The following is a 17,936-nucleotide window of genomic DNA, read 5'->3' on the forward strand; positions in this document are numbered from 1 at the left end:
GTACCCACACTACCAAAAGGATATTGCACAAATAGAGAGTGTACAAAGGTCCTATACTGCTAGAATAGAAAAAGTTAAGGACCTTGACTACTGGGAAAGACTAATATTTTTAAAACCATACAGTCTAGAAAGGAGAAGAGAACGCTACATGATAATACAAGCATGGAAGCAAATAGAAGGAATTACTGAAAACATCATGGAGCTAGAAATATCAGAAAGAGCAAGCCGAGGTAGATTAATAGTGCCAAAAAATATACCAGGAAAACTAAGGAAGGCGCACAGGACATTAATCCACTACACACCAGCATCGATAATGCAGCGACTATTTAATGCGCTGCCAGCTCATCTAAGAAACATATCAGGAGTGAGCGTAGATGTGTTTAAGAATAAGCTCGATAAATACCTAAGATGCATCCCAGACTATCCAAGACTGGAAGATGCAAAATACACTGGAAGATGCATTAGCAACTCTCTGGTGGATATACGAGGTGCCTCACACTGAGGGACTCGGGGGAACCCAAACATAGAATAAGGCAATAAAGCTCTCTCTCATTCTCATTTGCCATCACTGGCATCTCAACACCTGCAACAGCAATTCTATTTGCCTTCCTATCATTCTCAACATTCAGCATCCTTTCAAAATATTCAGCCCACCTTTTCCTTGCCTACTCTCCTCTCAACACCCATAAATTTTCATCTTTTACTGCCTCTTCAATTCTGCCCCCCCCCCCCCCATTTCCTTACGCTCTTCACTTCTTTCCAAAACTTTTCATTTTCTCCATATGAACGACCCATGCTACTCCTATACGCCGTTCTACTCGAATGGTCAAGTGAGTCCGGATGGGGTTGATTTATAAGGGGGAGGAGTGTAATGGAGTAGTAGGCTACTTATATATATATATATATATATATATATATATATATATATATATATATAAGTGTATATATATATATATATACATATATATAGTGTATATATATATATATATATATATATATATATATATATATATATATATATATGTGTGTGTGTGTGTGTGTGTGTGTATGTGTGTGTACTTTATTACTAAGAAGTTTTTCAGTTGCAGTTATATTATTAAGAAACAATAATACTATTTTTAGTATTATTTTCTATTGTTTGGGAAGTATTTGTTAGCGAGGATTTGGCTGGTTTTGTTGTCAGGGGTTGCAAACAATAACGTGCACAGTGATAACGACTATTTGGTGATGGCCGTTTCATCTATTCCTATCTTATAACCTTATCTTATTCCCAACTAACTTTATCCTTCCCTTACCAGTGTCATCATATTAGCAGCAGTCTAGTTACTTAACCTATGCAGGATCTTATGTAGTCTAGCCTTGTATACTACTTATCTTAAGGGCTAAGACCACCACAATTAGCAACGAGTTAATGCTAGACCGTGACATTTGCTGTTATGCTAAGAAACTAACATAGCCTATGTATAGGTTTGCCTAAAATATCTATGCAGTTGGACTTTTTGGTAACATGCTAGAAAGTGTTATGGTATTTTATTGTATCTAAACTATAAGATAAATAGGCTTCTTGAGATTTTTCTAGATTATGGTTGAGCTTTTATTGTTGTTAATCAGTAAATATGGCACACATTGGTAATGTTGGTTCATATGATGAGAGTGAAATTTTTTCCACCTATGTGGATAGGGTCAAACTAATTTTTCAAGCTAATGATACTGCTAATGACAGGCAGGTACCGGCACTCCTATCACTAATATGTCCTAAAATGTATGATCTGGTCAAAGATTTAGTAAGCCCTAACGCTCCTATGGATTGTACTTTCAATGAGCTTGTCAAGGCGCTAACAAATCATTACAAGCCTCAAGTAATTGTTATTTATGGGAGGTTTAAATTCTATAGCAGGTGTTAAGAACACCATGAGTGTGTCCACGTTTGTAACTGCTCTCAAGTCTTTGGCAGCCCCACATGTGAGTTTGGAGGCAAATTAGAAGAGATGCTTCGGGATAAGCTAGTTATAGGTCTTAAAGAGGAGAGCACACACCGCATTGTTTTGACAGAGAAAAATCTAACTTTTACCTGTGCAGTAGAAATTGCTGTTGCTAGGGAAGCAGCTGACAAAGATGTAAATGAGTTCCGTCAGAAATCTAATACTCATAGTCGTGAGGTAAATACAATTAAGATTACTAGTTCCAAAGCTAATTTCTTTCTTAAGAAGAAGCATAAGCAAGGAAAGAAGGAGAAAGAGAAAGGAAAAATACCAGATAAGGCGTGTAATGGGTGTGGTAAAAGCCACTGGAAAAGTGACTGTCCTTTCAAAAATGCAGAATGTTATTTGTGCAAGTGCACGGTGCATATTGCAAAGGTATGTTTTTCCACGAATAATAGTAAGTATAACTCATCAAAACCTGCTGCAGAGTCTAAGTCTAAGACTGTCAGTTTGGTAGAATTTAATGTTAGAGTTAACTCTGGTAATAGAGGGGCCAGCGAGTGAATTTTCACAGCTAGTTCTTTTAATTTGGGAGACCCATACTATGTCACACTAAATATGAATAATAGTGCTGATGTTAAATTTTAGGTAGACACTGGTGCTGCCCATACCCTAATTAGCGAGCACAAGTTCCGTAAGAGTTTTCCTAAGTATACCCCAAATTAATGCCTTCTTTGACTAAACTGAATAAGTATGGTGGGTCTAACATCCCCATATGTGGAGAGATTCATGTATAGATTTTTTTCCGGGGTCAGGTCTTGGATAACCAAGCCATAGTTATTGTTAAGAATTCTGATACTAATCTATTAGGGCGAGATTTGTTGCCACCCCTTTATGTTTTCCCAAGTCTAGCTGATAGTTCAGTCCTTGCTGTGACGGATGAGACAGTAGAATCCAAGTTTCCAGATGTTTTTGAAGAGGAACTGGGGACTTTTAAAGGCAGAGAAGTTTCTTTTGACTTAAAGGAGTCTGTATCCCCTAAGTATTGTCAGGCTCGTAATGTTCCCTATTCCATGAGTACTAAGGTTGATCCCACATTAGATAAGTTGTTAGAGCAAGATATTATTCAGCCTTTGCCTCATTCTAATTGGGCTGCCCCAATTGTACCCATACTCAAAGGAGATGGTACCATACATATTTGCGGTGATTATTGGTTAATCATTAACCAAGCTACTCAGGTTACGGCAGATCCGGTACTTACTGTGGGTAGTGGAAATTTTCTTTCTAAATTAGATATGACTAATGCCTATAATCAGATTGTACTTAGTCCTGAGTCACACCCTCAGACTACTATTAATACGCATTGTGGTCTGTTTCAGTACAATCGTTTGTGCTTTGGTATAGCTAGTGCACCCAGTATATTCCAGCATGTTGTAGAGGATTTGCTAAGAGGTATTTCATGTGTATCTGTATTTTTGACGACATTTTAGTGTCGGTCTTGAATGCTTGTGAACATGAGGAGCGTCTATATGAGGTTTTAAGGCGTTTCAAGGAAGTGGGTGTTGAGACTGCACCCTACGAAGTGTTCTCTTGGTGTTGATAGAGTTCAGTATCTGGGTTATATTATTAACTCGACTGGATTGAGGCCTATTAAGGAGGAGCTCGTTGCTATTCTAAATGATCCTGAACCTAAGGATATTACGGAGTTGAGAAGTTATTTAGGAATGCATAACTTCTACAGGAAGTTTCTGACTAAGGCAGCAGTTGTTCTGAAATCGTAGAATGATCTGTTGCGTAAAGACGTTCACTGGAGGTGAAATTCGGAGCATAGTAAAGCTTTCCAGAAATCTACGTCTCTGCTAATTGATGCTTGTTTAATTCATTTTGATCCTTCGCTACCTATAGTTGTGTTTGCTGACAGTTCCAAGTATGGGTTAGGTGCAGTTCTATGTCAGAAGAAGGATGGTGAGGAGTTACCAGTAGTTTTTTTTCCATCCACACTCTAAATAAAGCCAAGCGTAAATACTTTCAGATGGAGAAAGAAGCAGTAGCACTCCTTTTTGCGCTCAAGAAGTTCCATCATTATCTGTGGGGTATTACTTTTTCACTGGTTACCGATCATAAGCCCTTATTATGTCTATTTAACCTGAATAAACATATTCTGGGTATGACTTTGATGCTGCAAGCCTATTGATTTGAGTTGTATCACTGTTCAGGCAAGTCTTTAGGTACAGCAGATGCATTGAGCCGATGACCTTTACCTGTTTCCCCTGAGTCTGTTCCTGTTTGTGTGGAGCGGATCTAGTTGGTAAACACACGAGATACAACTCAAGTCACTGCTAAGGAGATGAGTAGATGGTCTAATAAGAATCCCCTAGTAACTAAAGTACTACTGTTTCTAGATTGAGGTTGGCCAGAATCAGTGGAAGATGCACTAAAGCTGTTTTTTCCACAGGAAAGAAGAATTGAGCGTTCAACAAGGTTGCCTTCTATGGGGATCTAGAGTGATCATTCCTCCTCAAGGGAGAGAGCAGATGCTAAGAGAATTGCATCAAGAGCATTTGGGCTCTACTGAAATGAAGCAGCTAGCTCGTAGCTACTTCTGGTGGCCTGGATTTGATCACGAAATTGAGAAGTTGTCAGCCAGTTGTAAAAGTTTTTGGCTAATAGAGCTCTATCTAAGAAAGCTCCTCTTCATCCACGGGACTGGCTTGATATACCATGGGTAAGAGTACATGTCGATTACGCAGGTCCAGTGATGGGTTCATATTTTCTTGTATTAAATGACGCTCATTCCAAGTAGATTGCAGTGTTACCTACTAAAGAGAGTTCAGTTACCACCATTAATTTAATTAAAAATATTTTCTCTCAGTTTGGGTTACCGTTAACTTTGGTCCCGGACAATGGACCTAATGTTGTGTCTAGATAGTTTGAACTCTTCTTAGAGAAGAATGGTGTTTGTCACATCACTTCCACGCCCTATCAGCCTAGTGCTAATGGCCAGGCTCAGAATATAGTCAAAAGTCTTAAGAATTTTCTGAAACATTGCTCTGGCGAGGAGAAGGAAACTAGATAAAATCCTTTTTTAGTACAGAAAATCGCCTCATTCTACTACGGGGTGTGTCCATGAGGATACCTATTCTTTACATGTCAAAATGGGATTCTTTAATCTTACATGAGCATCTCAGTTGCTACCTAAAGCTACTATTTACTTGTTAAACTTTCATCTGTTCACTTAAATAGATAGTTTAACATTTTTCTACTTAAACAGCATTTCAATTGCTACGTAAAGCTTCTATTTACTTGTTAAACATTTTTCTATTCACTTAATTAGCTAGCTCATTTTTTTCTACTTAAACAGCTTGTTGAGTAATTAACCAAGTCCTTCAAAAGTTGTTTTCATCCATATGATATAAAATAAAAACTAATTTAGATATTCAGATATCCAGTATCCCTCAAGATGGATAGGTCTACGTTCACGGAGGTCGTGAAACCATTACTTGGGGAGGAAATGTTACCTGTGATTGACTGGATGAAGAACAAATCACTTATTCTACTGGAATTAAAATGTGAATCATGCAGTACATTTATGACCTGGATAAGGTGCAGGGCTTCTGTAGACGTTTATGTCTGGAAGTGCCAGGTAAAAGATTGTTCACGATATAAATGAAACTCATCAATAAGGAAGGACTCATTTTTTTGCAAAATCAAAAGTGAAATTGCAGCTGAGGATTCATGTCATATATTGTTGGTGCAATGAAATGCGGGAACCGGAAACTTCTCGTATTGTAAATATATCTCGGCCGACCATAGTGTATTTTTACAGTTTTTCAGAGAGGTGTGTACGAGACATTTTGAGCTTAATCCTATAAAACTTGGTAGGCCTAGGATAATAGTTCAAGTTGATGAATCGTGCTTTTCACATAAACCTAAACACCATCGAGGACGTTCCCCTATGCGTCAAGTCTGGGGTTTTGGCTTGGTAGATACTAGTACATCTCCAGCAAAGGGATATATGGAAATAGTGGAACACAGAGACAAAGAGACACTTCTGCCAATAATAGAAAAAATATTGAGACATGGATGCACACACAGTATATTGAGTCGTATCGGGCAAAGCATAAAACAAAAATCGTAAAAAAGTCTTGATTCCTCGAATGAGGAATCGTCTTTAAAAATGTTAAGTTGTCATCTATATAAAAAAAGAAGTTCCGGTGTATATCGAAAGACTAATTTCAAAATAAAAGTTAGATGTATGAAATTGTTTGCATTCTCCTGTGTTATTATTATCATTATCAGAAATAAAGGAAGGATATAGAGATAAAATACAAAAATAACAAGAAGGCAAATGGGTATTGTATCATTAAAGAAATGTTAAAAACAAATTGATTACAAGAAAATATAGCGAGCATGTTGATCTGCCAACAAAAATAACAAAATAACTGTTATAAGACACAATATGACAAAAGAAAACAAAGAAACATTTCGGCTGTGGTCTGTGGAGAAATTGTGGTTTTATTTAATTGTTGAGTGGGTACTTGTTGTTCCCTATGCCATGAGCAAAGATCAGCAGGGGAGGAAAAGGAGCACTATCACTCAAGGCACAAAAACCCTGTTAATAACTTTGATGACATAGTTCAGATACCTTCACTCTAAATGCAAAAAAACTGTACTCTGTTCAGAGGCCTGAAAACTTCACACGTGAAATAAAAGTAATTTGATGGCCTACTTTAGCTTTGTCAGATCTAAGGTTATCTACACTCTTAGGCTCTGTTTCGGCTCCGTCCCAGGGCCCCCAGTGAGATGCTGGACAGGAATTTTATGTTAAGTAATTATTGAGATAATGGCAATGGATGGGAGCAGTGATGTATTATAAGGTAAAAGTTAAAGATAAGGAATGGGGTCGGACGCGCTGCTATGTGACCCAAGACTGTGCTAGTCTCTGAAGCAAAAGTTATATGCAAAATCTGTACACACAATCCCACGCTCACAGCCCGGAATATGTAAACGCCAACTAAACCTAAATCAAGTAAAAATTAGTCTAAGCTAAAATGGGGGAAAACTAGTGGCCACGTATTTTACCTGCACTCCTCACAGAAAGACAGCCCTTGTCCTTAAATGGCTGTTATAGCTTGTTGCTGGTAATTTGCTGTTGACTGGCCCACCGCTGGAATTCCCGCTTTTCGCCGGAACAATTTCCAGGCTTGTCTTCTTCACTATCTCCACTGGCATCACACACAAACTCTCCGGGCCTTTGTTTGGAGGGAGTCCAGTGGGGGGAGGGGGAAGCCAGAGATGCACTGATTTACTGACCAGGTTAGTCAACCTGCCACAACTACAGTTCGTGCGCGAATGGGTCAACCCTTAGGTCGTGTGGGTTCACCTGTCTTCACCTTCCAAAACAGGTGAGCGTCGTTGGGCGTAGGGTAACCCAGTGGAGGTGCCATATCGGGACTTTAGGGCAAGGCAATGTAACGTTGTAAGGAGTGAGAGGGAGGCAGGATTTTGTACAAAATACTTAGAGAAATCTTGCTGCTCTAAGGGAATATACATATACAATAATCCTACCTATTCTGACTTGCTAAAAATTAATAGTTTAAATAAGAAATTAACAATGGGCTGGTGTGATGGGCATACATCTTAAAATTAACAGACTTGAATTAGTACTGAGAGATAAAAGCTGCATTCAAGTCAGCAGTATCAAAATAATATTCAAAACCAGGATAATAATTTATCTCGATACACGTAGTTTGAGGAAAGAACCATCATATGCCAGGGTAAGGCTTCGGCCACACCAAGCGTGACTAGCGGCGCGGATAGAGGGAAGAGGTTCCCGCGGCAAGTTGAAACCTAAGGTATCGTATGTGGGTGTCCAGATAGGGGGCACGAGAAGCCTCCAACCGCTGCAGCTGCTGCTAAGCTATGTTTCATGTTTTAAAAAACACTGGTGGTTCCGAGCGTCTTCACCCAAGATTACACCATTTTTCATCAGTTCCTGAAGGGGTACGCATTCAGTTGTTCGTTTCCAGCTATGACTAATCAACATTTTATTGGGAGGTGTTTCGGAGAGCAAAAATAAATGGAAGGTATGGCAATCAACTGCAAATGGATGGTGAGAAAATAGTGGGTAGGTATACGCCTTTTCGTGCTTTGCTACCTATTTAATCACCATTTAGTATTATATATATATATATATATATATATATATATATATATATCCACAAAAAATCTAAAAGATAAAGTAAGAAATTTCAAATGTTAAAAGAATCGTATGTACCTTTAAACGATATATCTTATGCAAATACTAGTTAATTCTGTAATGAAAGGGATAATGATTTTTTTTCGACCTTTTGAAGCAATTATAATGGCTGGTAAGAGAGAAATTGAGGTTGTCCATAGTTCGACGTTTGTTTAGTGAGCCTGAATCCAGGAAGGATGTTGCCAACAAAGAATCAAAAGAATAGTGTAATACGCAGATATTCATTAAATCTGTCGTCGCACAGACGAGACAGGCAACATTAATTTTAAAATCAACTTATTTTCACTTCTCTGTTTATTAAAATCGTGAATCCAAACTCTTGTATAATCTATTGTTCAGTTTAAAACAAAGGTTTTCAATCGGAAGTAATTTCCTACTCAAACACCATCGTCATGTTTGCGAGGAGGCCCATCTTCGACTGCTGGGAATGAGGAGGCGAGAGACGTGTGGCGGTTTTGGTGTGGCCACCCAACATTTTGTCGCAGGCCTACCGCCCATGTCATGCCTCTACCACGACGCTCATCACGCTTGGTGTGGCCGAACCCTAAGGCTTTTGCTGTGCGTTTCTACGCTGTGACGTCACGAATATGGCGCACGCTATCGCCAACAAGTTTAGTTAGGTTAAAAGTTTTCCCGATGTTCTCGGTAAAGAAAACGTAAAGTAAATGTGGGAGTGAAAGTTTAAGGGGTATCAATAATATTGGAAGTGAGACTAAAATACGAAAGGAAAAGAAGAGTGAAGAAAAATTCTTCATATGGTCTTCAGAGAAGACAATTTTTTGATAGGTGGTAAATTCAAAATGGAGATTACTACAAGAATTTAGTGAGGTGAGAAGTTATACTACTAAGTCGGAAATATAGCACCGTAAGTTTTTGTCTTGAGATATAGGCTACCTCGACCTTCGTAAATTTAACAGAGTAGGCCTATAGTCTTCTAAGATTTGCTTTCTCGTTTTCCGAAGCCCCTTGTGAGTACTTGGCGTTTGCTATGTAATCAAAGATAATATCGAGGTTGTCCGTTTTCCGTTCAGCGCCCATAATGACGACTTTATGGACAAGTGATGCAGCGATCGAGTTAACCTGGATTTATATACAGCCCAACATACCAGAGGTCAATGGCTTACTACCGCGTTCAAGATAATCAGATAGCAAAATAAAGGGGGTTTGATTTGCGGCCCAAGGATGAGAAATGGTCATTGTAACTATCGTCCTCTTAGTGGTCATCACGATGAATTAAGGAACGCTTGAATTGTGTGCACTAGTATTATACAACATGCAAATTTACACACTGAATGTGTCTTAAGTTTGCTTTAGAAAGAAAATAGCACATGCATGATGGCTGTATCGAGCGTGCTTTTATCACTGTAGTCCTACTAGCATAATAATCCCAAGTTAGAACCAAGACAAGTAACGGATAAAGACATGACATCAATGAATTATACCAGTAAATGAAACCGTATTTGTATATACATGCAACCTAACAATTTTGTGTCGACCGTGATCAAAAGCAATTGGTTGAAATTTATAAATGATGAGATACTACGCAAAAACGAGAGGGTAGTTTGAAACTAGGGCGGTAAATTGAAACCGGTTTCAAATTAACCCCGGGGTTAGCTTGAAACTGGTTTTAAGTTACCCCGGTAGCCTGAAAACCAATTTCAAACTTCCAGGGGTTAAACTTTAGAGAGGTAATTTGAAACCGGTACACCGGAATCCCGGGACAAAGACATCCTCCCAAAATAAGAAACCCTACCACCGGGCACCGGCTGAATCACTGTCAGAATGTTAGGAGTAAAGAGAAGAAAAGTCTCTACTTGTTCTTTTTTTTTTTTTTTTTTTTATGTCAGCATCCCCTAAATGGGGGAAGTGCCTTGGTGGTAAGCTGTCTTTGGATGTAAGTAGATAAATAGATCAAAAGGGGCTAAGGCGTGGTAAAATATGTTATTAAAGAAATCTTAAAATTATGACTGACAAATTAAAAGGGCTATCGGGAGACTGATAGGAGGGCCAAAGCAATAATTCAATAATTGATTATTGATGATGGTCATTGATATACAGGCAGAAAATGGAAAATAAACTTCTTCAACATGGTAGGGCGATGGGAACATTTCCTCTCCTTGTCACAATGTTAATCATAATCATACTCAGTGATGTTGAAAGAGGCAATGTCATCACATGTCATACTTATAAACGAATCTAGTTTGGCGTATGAACTAGTTTCATCGTTCTCATAAGCGTTTTCAAAGAAAATTTCCTTAAAATAATGAACTGCAATAAAAAAAAGTTTTTTTTGAAGCGCTATCTTTATTTAAAATTCCAGAGCAAATGTAAACGATTGTTTAACAACGTATTCGTTTTCATTATGCTATTTGAGTGAGTGATATATTCCGTATATACTTCATGGATAACTGAAAATACAATTAATGTTCCATTAATATATGAAGTATTTTTCTTGTTAAACAAACATATCGTTTTGAGCATACATATTGTGCTCCCAAAGAAAATTATGATGAATCCAGAGTAAATATTTCCGAACACTTGGTACGTGGCTATTTTGTAAACATAGCCAGGTTTCTATCCACTCCAAGTTGTAAACTCATGATAATTTTTAAAAATGACATTAGGTGCTTTTTAGTAAGAGAAGTTACAATAGTAATTTATATTATCTAATTTTATGAGTAATTTTGAATTATTTGTAGCGATATCAATAGAGAAGCAACTGCACAAAAATGTCTAATTGATATAAATCAGTGCTTCTTAGAAAGTAAACGGGAATAAGCGCCCCTAGACGTCAACAACCCCTGAACGGTTGACGTGTCTACCTTCTGGTGTAGCCTTCTTCATTTGTTGCATTGTGAGGTATCTAAACGTTTATTGGTTATAATTTGAGATTGAGGGCAACGGTTCTCATTACGATATATGTTAAATATATGATACTTTAATTTCAAGCCAATTACTCGAACCTTGTAATTTTTTACTCGTTATTTTGTGTTTTATCCAATTTCGACCATAGTATTGGGACAATCTATTCTAATAAGAGTTCTCTAATTTTATTAGGGTTATATTCAAATATAATGTTAGAAATAGGTTAACGAATATTGTGTTACAGTAAACTGAAACCGTGGTTTAGTGTGAATGTGGTTGCTTGGGCCAGGAATAAACTTTATTATCACACGTCAAATCAAATTTCGGTCAAGTTTTACAAGTCTACAGGGTACCATTTCGAACAGAAAATATATGTTTTCCTGTAGCAAATAACATGATTTATCCGAGTTTGACCTTCATTTCAACTGCAAACAAACGGAATAATCAGTTCAACTAACTTTAAGTAGCCAAACTGGTTGTTGTTGTGGGTGAAAACTGGTTAAATCACGTTATTTACTAGAGGAAAACATGTTTTCTGCTAAAAAGTTTAAATATAACGGCTCTTGTTCCGCTGCGGGCTCGCTTCACTCGCAAGAAAACAAAAACGTCAAGCTCGTATGTACTGGCAAGCGGTAATGTTAAGCTGCGCATGCCAACATTAGCAGTGTTTCGCTAACTTTAGCAACGCTAAATATAATTAGCATATTTTTTCATTGGTTTATTATACATCCAAGAAGGTAATGTATAGAGAAAAAAAGGCTTGTTTTACCGTTATATACCGTTTCCCCAGTATGTTTTCCCCACCCAAAACCCCAAGTCCCCATTGGGGGTCCCTCATTATCGGCGGATGTAAATATACAGTATATATATTTCTGAACTATTCATTTCCAACAGGAACGAGTGACATTTTCGAAGAGAATGGAGCTTTTTCTATAGAAAAAAAATAGTTTGTTCCAACACGGAGTACTTACCTCGAACTACTTTCCTAGGAGTATCTGGGATTCTCCTCCCAACCGACCAGATTTTTCTCTAGTGGGGTCCCTCCGTGGCGGATGGATGCTCGCTCTGAGGCGACCAGGGTCAGCGTGCGAGAGCATGGTCCTAGGTCTCGGTCGTCAGTAAGGTTCTGGTCGCGGCTCTGATCACATCACACCGCGCTCTCACATCCCGTCCGACCCTTTGTGTTACCACGTGGTTACCTCGTGTTTCTCCCATTCCTTTGTGCCCTTTTATCCACTTCCTTTCCCAGTGTCTTGTGTTACTTGGTGTTCCTAGTGTATCGTTATGGAATCCCAACGTTGTTGCCCCGGGCATAAGGCCGGTAAGTCCTGTGGTGCTTGGCTATCGAAGCCTAAGGTAGACCCTCATTCGTTGTGCTCCTCGTGCAGGGGCAGTGTTTGTTCCCCATTGGCCTTGTGTCCGGAGTGTGCGCCCTGGTCGGAAGTCCAGTGGGCCCTGTACGCCACAAAGAAAAAGAAGGCAGCGAAGCGGTCCCCTAAGAAGGTAGGCGCCGCTTCCCCTTTGGCATCTCCTGCTGCCCCTTCGGAGAGAGGTTCCCCGTCTCCTTCCCCTACCCTGAGTAGGGGACGAGGTAAGTCCGTTGCGGGGAAGCGGCCCAGTGCCGTTCCCCATGAGTCTGATTTTGTTGATGTGGGGACTGTTGTTGTTTTGCAGGCATGTAGGGGTCCTGCTGGGGGGGGGCTGGAGTGTGTTCGGGAGACGAGGCCCTGGTGCCCGCAGGACCCGTCTCGACCGAAGACCTGGCGTACGGCTCCTTCCCCTTCATCGTGGCAAGGTGTTTCGGGAACCACCGTGCCTGGGGGAGGGGCGGACAAAGAAAGGCAGCCGACGGGTTCGTCAGACCATGATTCTATCGTTAGGGCGGCGCCAAGGACGCCCTTTAGATCGCCGATGCGTCAGGAGGAAGAATTTGAGGGGTGTTTCGCATCAAGGAAAGCCCTACGGACTCCCCCGGCGCCGTCGTCAACGCTCCCGCCTGACTTCATGCAGCCCTTCACGCTGGTAGAACAACACCAGGACCCTGCATTAGTGACGGAGGACTCGGAGGACTCTGCCAGTTCCTCATCCAGCTCTTCTCTCTCTTCCTGGTTATCGTCTTCGGAGGACGACGACCCCCGGGAGTCGAGAAGGAAGCGGAAGAGGTCCTGTAAGTCGAAGTCTCGTTCCCGTTCAGGCCCTTCCAGGAAGAAGTCCAAGTCATCGAAGAGGAAGAGCAAGCATAGACGTTCTTCCAAGGACAGATGGGGTCAGGCGGCTTTCCCCCATAGCGGGTCGATCAGGACCTCTACCGATCCAGTGTCTGCCTCATTGGCCTCTGAACCGCCCCTATGGCCCCTGCCCCGCATGTCGACCGCTCGACCTGCACGCTGGTCGAAGCCGTTGACCCAGGTCGACTTTGCCGTTCCTCTACTCGCCAAGTCACCGGCTCCATCCGCCCAGCGGAGAGAGCCGCTGTGTCGGCCCGGTAGCTCTTCCTACGTACCTGGGACCACGGCAGCTCAGTTAAAGCACCCTGGGTACCCGGTAGTACATCGTGGGACCCATGCCCCACTGATCTCCCCGAGCGGAGGTAGACCCATGACGGCTACCTCCGTCCCGGCGGCTCCACCCGTGGCAGAAGGATCCGCTCCATCGATCCGCCCAGAAGAAGAAGACGTAGCCTCCCACATGGATCCATCCGTGCTCGCCGATGCACACAGTGCGGAGGACCAGGTGGTCAATGGCCTGATAGATGTCGGCGAGTGTACTTCAGATGAGGTGTCTCCCTACAGGAAGGTCCTGGCCCTCATCAGGCATCATCATCGCCTGGACGAACCGAAGCTGTCAACGGAGCAGGCTTGGCTCTCGCGGTTGGGGAGAATGGTGGATAACCCTGTCCAGCAAAACCCATTCTTAACCCTCCCTTTAGCTCCAGATGTCAAGCTCGGTAAGGAACATGTCGACAGGTACGTCGCAGGACAGGTGAACTCCCTCAGGGCCCAGGGGTCCTTCAAGCTTCTTCCAGGTCTGAGGACCCAGAAAAGGTTCTACGTCCCCAACGGTCAGCACTCGGGTCCCCGAACAGTAGAGGCAGCTGTAGCCACCCTCAACCAAAACAGCGCCGAAGACAGGACCGTCTCTGCCTCAGTGTGCTTCTCTCCTGCTGAGGCTTCCATGATGGAAGATACAGCGCAGGACATTGTCAATGTGACTTCATGGCTAGACTGGTGGGCTTGTACGTTGGTGAGCTTTCAACTGTCCCACGATCTGACGGTTCCGGAGAACCAGGCTCTACTTCAGGAACTGATTCGCTCAGGGGGGAAGGCCATGAAATTCCTCACCTTCCAGTCTCTCACTCAGACAGCCAATTTGGTGCTGCGGAGGAGGGATACGATCCTCAACAAGTTGTCCCGTAAGCTCCCCGAACGAGAGGTGAAGTGTTTGAGGAACTCGTCAGTGTGGGGTGATTCCATCTTATCCCTGAAAGCGGTAGAGGAGACTGTGGAGAGAGTCCGGAGGCTAAAAGAGACAGCGGACCCCAGACACTCGGTCGTAAGATGACCCACTCACAGAAGGGTTGGACCAGAAGGGTCTCACCCTCCTATGCCCCAGTCGAGGAGAGACTCCCTTTCGTTAACCTGGCAGCAGTCGTCTCAGCCCCCCCGTAGAGGGAGTTCTACCCCTCAGGCCTCCTTTAGGCCTAAGTACTCCGGCTCTAGGAGAGGCCGTTCAAGCCGCACCTCCAGAAGGTAGGGGATGCCTCAAACATTTTTCGCAAGCATGGCGGGACAACGGGGCGGATCCATGGTCCGTAGCAGTCCTGAAGGAAGGATACAGAGTCCCCTTTCTGACGGACCGCCCCTTCTGATCCCCGATCATCGAGCGGAATGGCTGGCACCCAAGGACCCCTTGAAGAAGGCAGCACTACAAGAGGAAGTGTCAGCCATGCTGAACAAGGGAGCTCTAGACCTAGTGAAGGACCTGTCCCCAGGGTGCTACAGCAGGCTCTTCCTGGTGGAGAAGGCGACAGGAGGGTGGAGACCGGTCATCGACCTTTCGGCCCTCAACAAGTTCAAAATGGACACTCCGAAGTCAGTACTGGCATCCTTGAGGGAAGGGGACTTCATGATGTCCCTGGACCTCAAGGATGCATATTTCCAGATCCCTGTCCACCGCTCCAGCAGGAAGTTCCTCAGGGTGAAGTGGGGTTCCCAGTCTCTGCAGTTCAGGACCCTTTGCTTCGGCCTGTCGACGGCCCCTCAGGTGTTCACAAGGGTGTTCGCCACAGTGTCAGCCTGGGTGCACAAACAGGGGATCCGGCTGATCCGCTACCTGGACGACTGGCTGCTTCTTTCAGCCTCGGAGGCAGTTTTGAAGGAACAAGGCGTGGAGTTGTTGCTGTTCTGCAGGGATTTGGGGATCACCATCAACATGGAAAAGTCACAGTTAGTCCCCTCCACAAGGATGACATACCTGGGGATGGTCCTAGACTCGAAGTTAGAGAAAGCATTCCCCTCCGCAGAGAGGCTCGAGAAGTTGGATCAGGTTCTTCACCCCTTCCTAACAGACATATCCAGGAGAGCCAAGGATTGGCAGAGACTGATAGGTCACCTAGTATCACGGGAGAAGTTGGTCCCCCGGGGAAGACTCAGGCTGAGAGCTGTTCAGTGGAACCTAAATGAACTCTGGTCCCCGGGGGAGACTCCGCACAGGGTGGTCGGCGTGTCACCGGAGATGAAAGAGTCGTTAAAGTAGTGGTCCGACAGGACGAACACCCTATAAGGGATGCCTTTCGCGACCGCCCCTCCGGAAATGTTGCTCTTCACAGACGCATCGAAGGAGGGGTGGGGAGCCCATCTCCAAGAAGAAACAGCGAAAGGCAAGTGGTCCCAAGAGGAGAGGACCTTGCACATAAACGTGCTCGAGTTGTTAGCGGTCCAAAGAGCCTGCATGAGGTTCGTTCATCGTCTCCGAGGAAACACGGCAGCCCTCATGTGCGACAACGCCACGGTGGTAGCCTACGTGAAGAAACAAGGGGGCTCAAGTCAAGGGAGCTGTGCGACCTCACGGCAAAGATCCTGGATTGGGCCAAGAGAGAACACATCGAGCTGACGGCCAGGTTCATTCCGGGGAAAAAGAACATCTTAGCAGACTGCCTCAGCAGGGTAGGTCAAGTGGTAGGGTCAGAATGGTCCCTACACCCGGAGGTAGCCCAAACACTCCTACGCAAATGGGGGTCCCTGGTGATAAATCTGTTCGCCACGAGAATCAACGCCCAGCTCCCCGTATTCTGCTCTCCAGTCCCGGACCCAACAGCAGCATTCAAGGACGCCTTCCAGCATCCATGGGACGGTCTCGACGCATACGCCTTCCCTCCCTTCGGAACCCTCAGACAGGTCCTCAACAGAGTCAGGCGGTCAAAGAACCTACAGATGACTTTGGTAGCGCCCTGGTGGCCGGAGAGAGAGTGGTTCGCAGACCTGAAGGAGTTAGCAGTCCTCCCACCATGGCCGCTGCCAGACAGGGAAGACCTTCTCCGTCAGCCCCACTTCAAAAAGTTCCACGAAAACCCTCTGTCCCTCCGGCTACTCGCGTGGAGGTTATCGAGCGTTTGTTGAGGAAGGAAGGGTACTCGTCAAGGACCGCCACGAGGATGACAGGTTATCTGAGGAGATCATCAGTCGTAGTCTACCAGGCAAAATGGGCTATGTTTGTAAAGTGGTGCGCCTCCCAGAATCTGAGGCCTTTGGACGTATCTATTCACGAGATAGCAGACTTCCTAGTTCACCTGAGGGACGACCTAGGAATATCCATCACAGCGATTAAGGGAGTTCGAGCCGCACTGGGCCAAGTCTTCCTCCTCAAAGGACTCGACCTCGGAGCATCCCGACAGATCTCTATGCTCCGAAAGAGTTTCGAACAGTCATGCTCTCCCCGCGCCTCCAGAGTGCCGCAATGGGACATAGCTAGGGTTCTTAAGTTCCTTACCAAGCCGCCCTTTGAACCGCTCAGGAACATTCTCGATAAGGACCTTACCCTTAAGACGGTCTTCCTCCTAGCCCTAGCCTCCGCTAAACGAGTCAATGAGCTACACGGGCTGTCGTACGAGGTCTCACACTTGAAGGGTTGGAAAGACCTGAGTTTTAAGTTCCTTCCGGACTTTGTAGCTAAGACGCAAAATCCTGCCTTCTGGGACCCCAAGTTCGAGAGTTTTTCAGTCCCAGCTATCCCACGTTCTGACAATCCCGAAGACTTGTTATTGTGCCTGGTCAGGTCAGTCAGAAAGTACCTAGAAAGGACAGCCAGACTTCGTCCTGAGATCAAGAGTCTGTTCGTCTCCGCAGGCCCGGTAAAGAAGGCGGTGTCCAGAAACACCATCTCCTTCTGGCTGAGACAGGTCATAAAGAGAGCTTATGACAGCGACGGTTCCACGATGCCAGGAAAACCGCGACCCCGTGACATTAGGAGCCTCAGCACCTCCTTGGCCTTCGACAAGAACATGGCAGTGGGCCAGATTCTGGAAGAAGGTACGTGGGCCAGGCAGTCTACGTTTACCGCCCATTACCTGAAAGACTGTACAAGGAAGTCCCTGGACTCCTTCTCCATCGGACCAGTCATTTCCGCGCTCCAACAGGTTTAAGGCTGAAGCCCCGGGGAAGCTCGTGGGAAGTAATTCCAAGCGACACAAGATCCTCCTTACTACCCCTCTTTCCTGCTTCCCCCTGTTCCCCTTCCTTATCCTCCGCCCATGTGAGAGTCGATCGTTGGAGACGCCCATGCCCGGATGAAATGTTAGAGGTGAGTTACATAGGCACTAGAAAGGGTTTTGCGTAGTTCTCCCCGAGTCTCCTACCCCGTTTTTTGTTGTCAGCCAGAACCTAGCCTCCTAT

The 17,936-nt window shown here is 44.0% G+C and overlaps 2 protein-coding genes across 6 annotated transcripts in view; both read left to right on the forward strand.

The window, feature by feature from the left end:
• The first annotated feature begins 1,988 nt into the window (after positions 1-1,988).
• On the forward strand, positions 1,989-10,959 carry LOC137620644 (uncharacterized). The gene is made up of 6 exons (XM_068351000.1): positions 1,989-2,357; positions 2,738-3,374; positions 3,955-4,015; positions 4,378-4,647; positions 5,364-5,525; positions 10,881-10,959. Exons 1-6 carry the CDS (start codon positions 1,989-1,991, stop codon positions 10,957-10,959), a joined length of 1,578 nt encoding a protein of 525 aa, XP_068207101.1.
• Ugalt (UDP-galactose transporter) overlaps positions 10,793-17,936 on the forward strand; it is a 319,869-nt gene continuing 312,725 nt past the window's right edge. The window contains exon 1 of one of the 5 annotated variants that reach the window (XM_068386151.1): positions 10,793-10,815. The gene's annotated coding sequence lies outside the window, so the exon portion shown is untranslated. Of the gene's footprint in view, positions 10,816-10,856; positions 11,041-11,124; positions 11,148-17,936 lie in introns of those variants that run through there. The other 4 variants (XM_068386146.1, XM_068386161.1, XM_068386166.1 and 1 more) reach the window with 4 other exon arrangements.

The sequence above is a fragment of the Palaemon carinicauda genome, chromosome 1 (genome assembly GCF_036898095.1).
Source record: "Palaemon carinicauda isolate YSFRI2023 chromosome 1, ASM3689809v2, whole genome shotgun sequence".
In the NCBI taxonomy this organism is placed as follows: domain Eukaryota; kingdom Metazoa; phylum Arthropoda; class Malacostraca; order Decapoda; family Palaemonidae; genus Palaemon; species Palaemon carinicauda.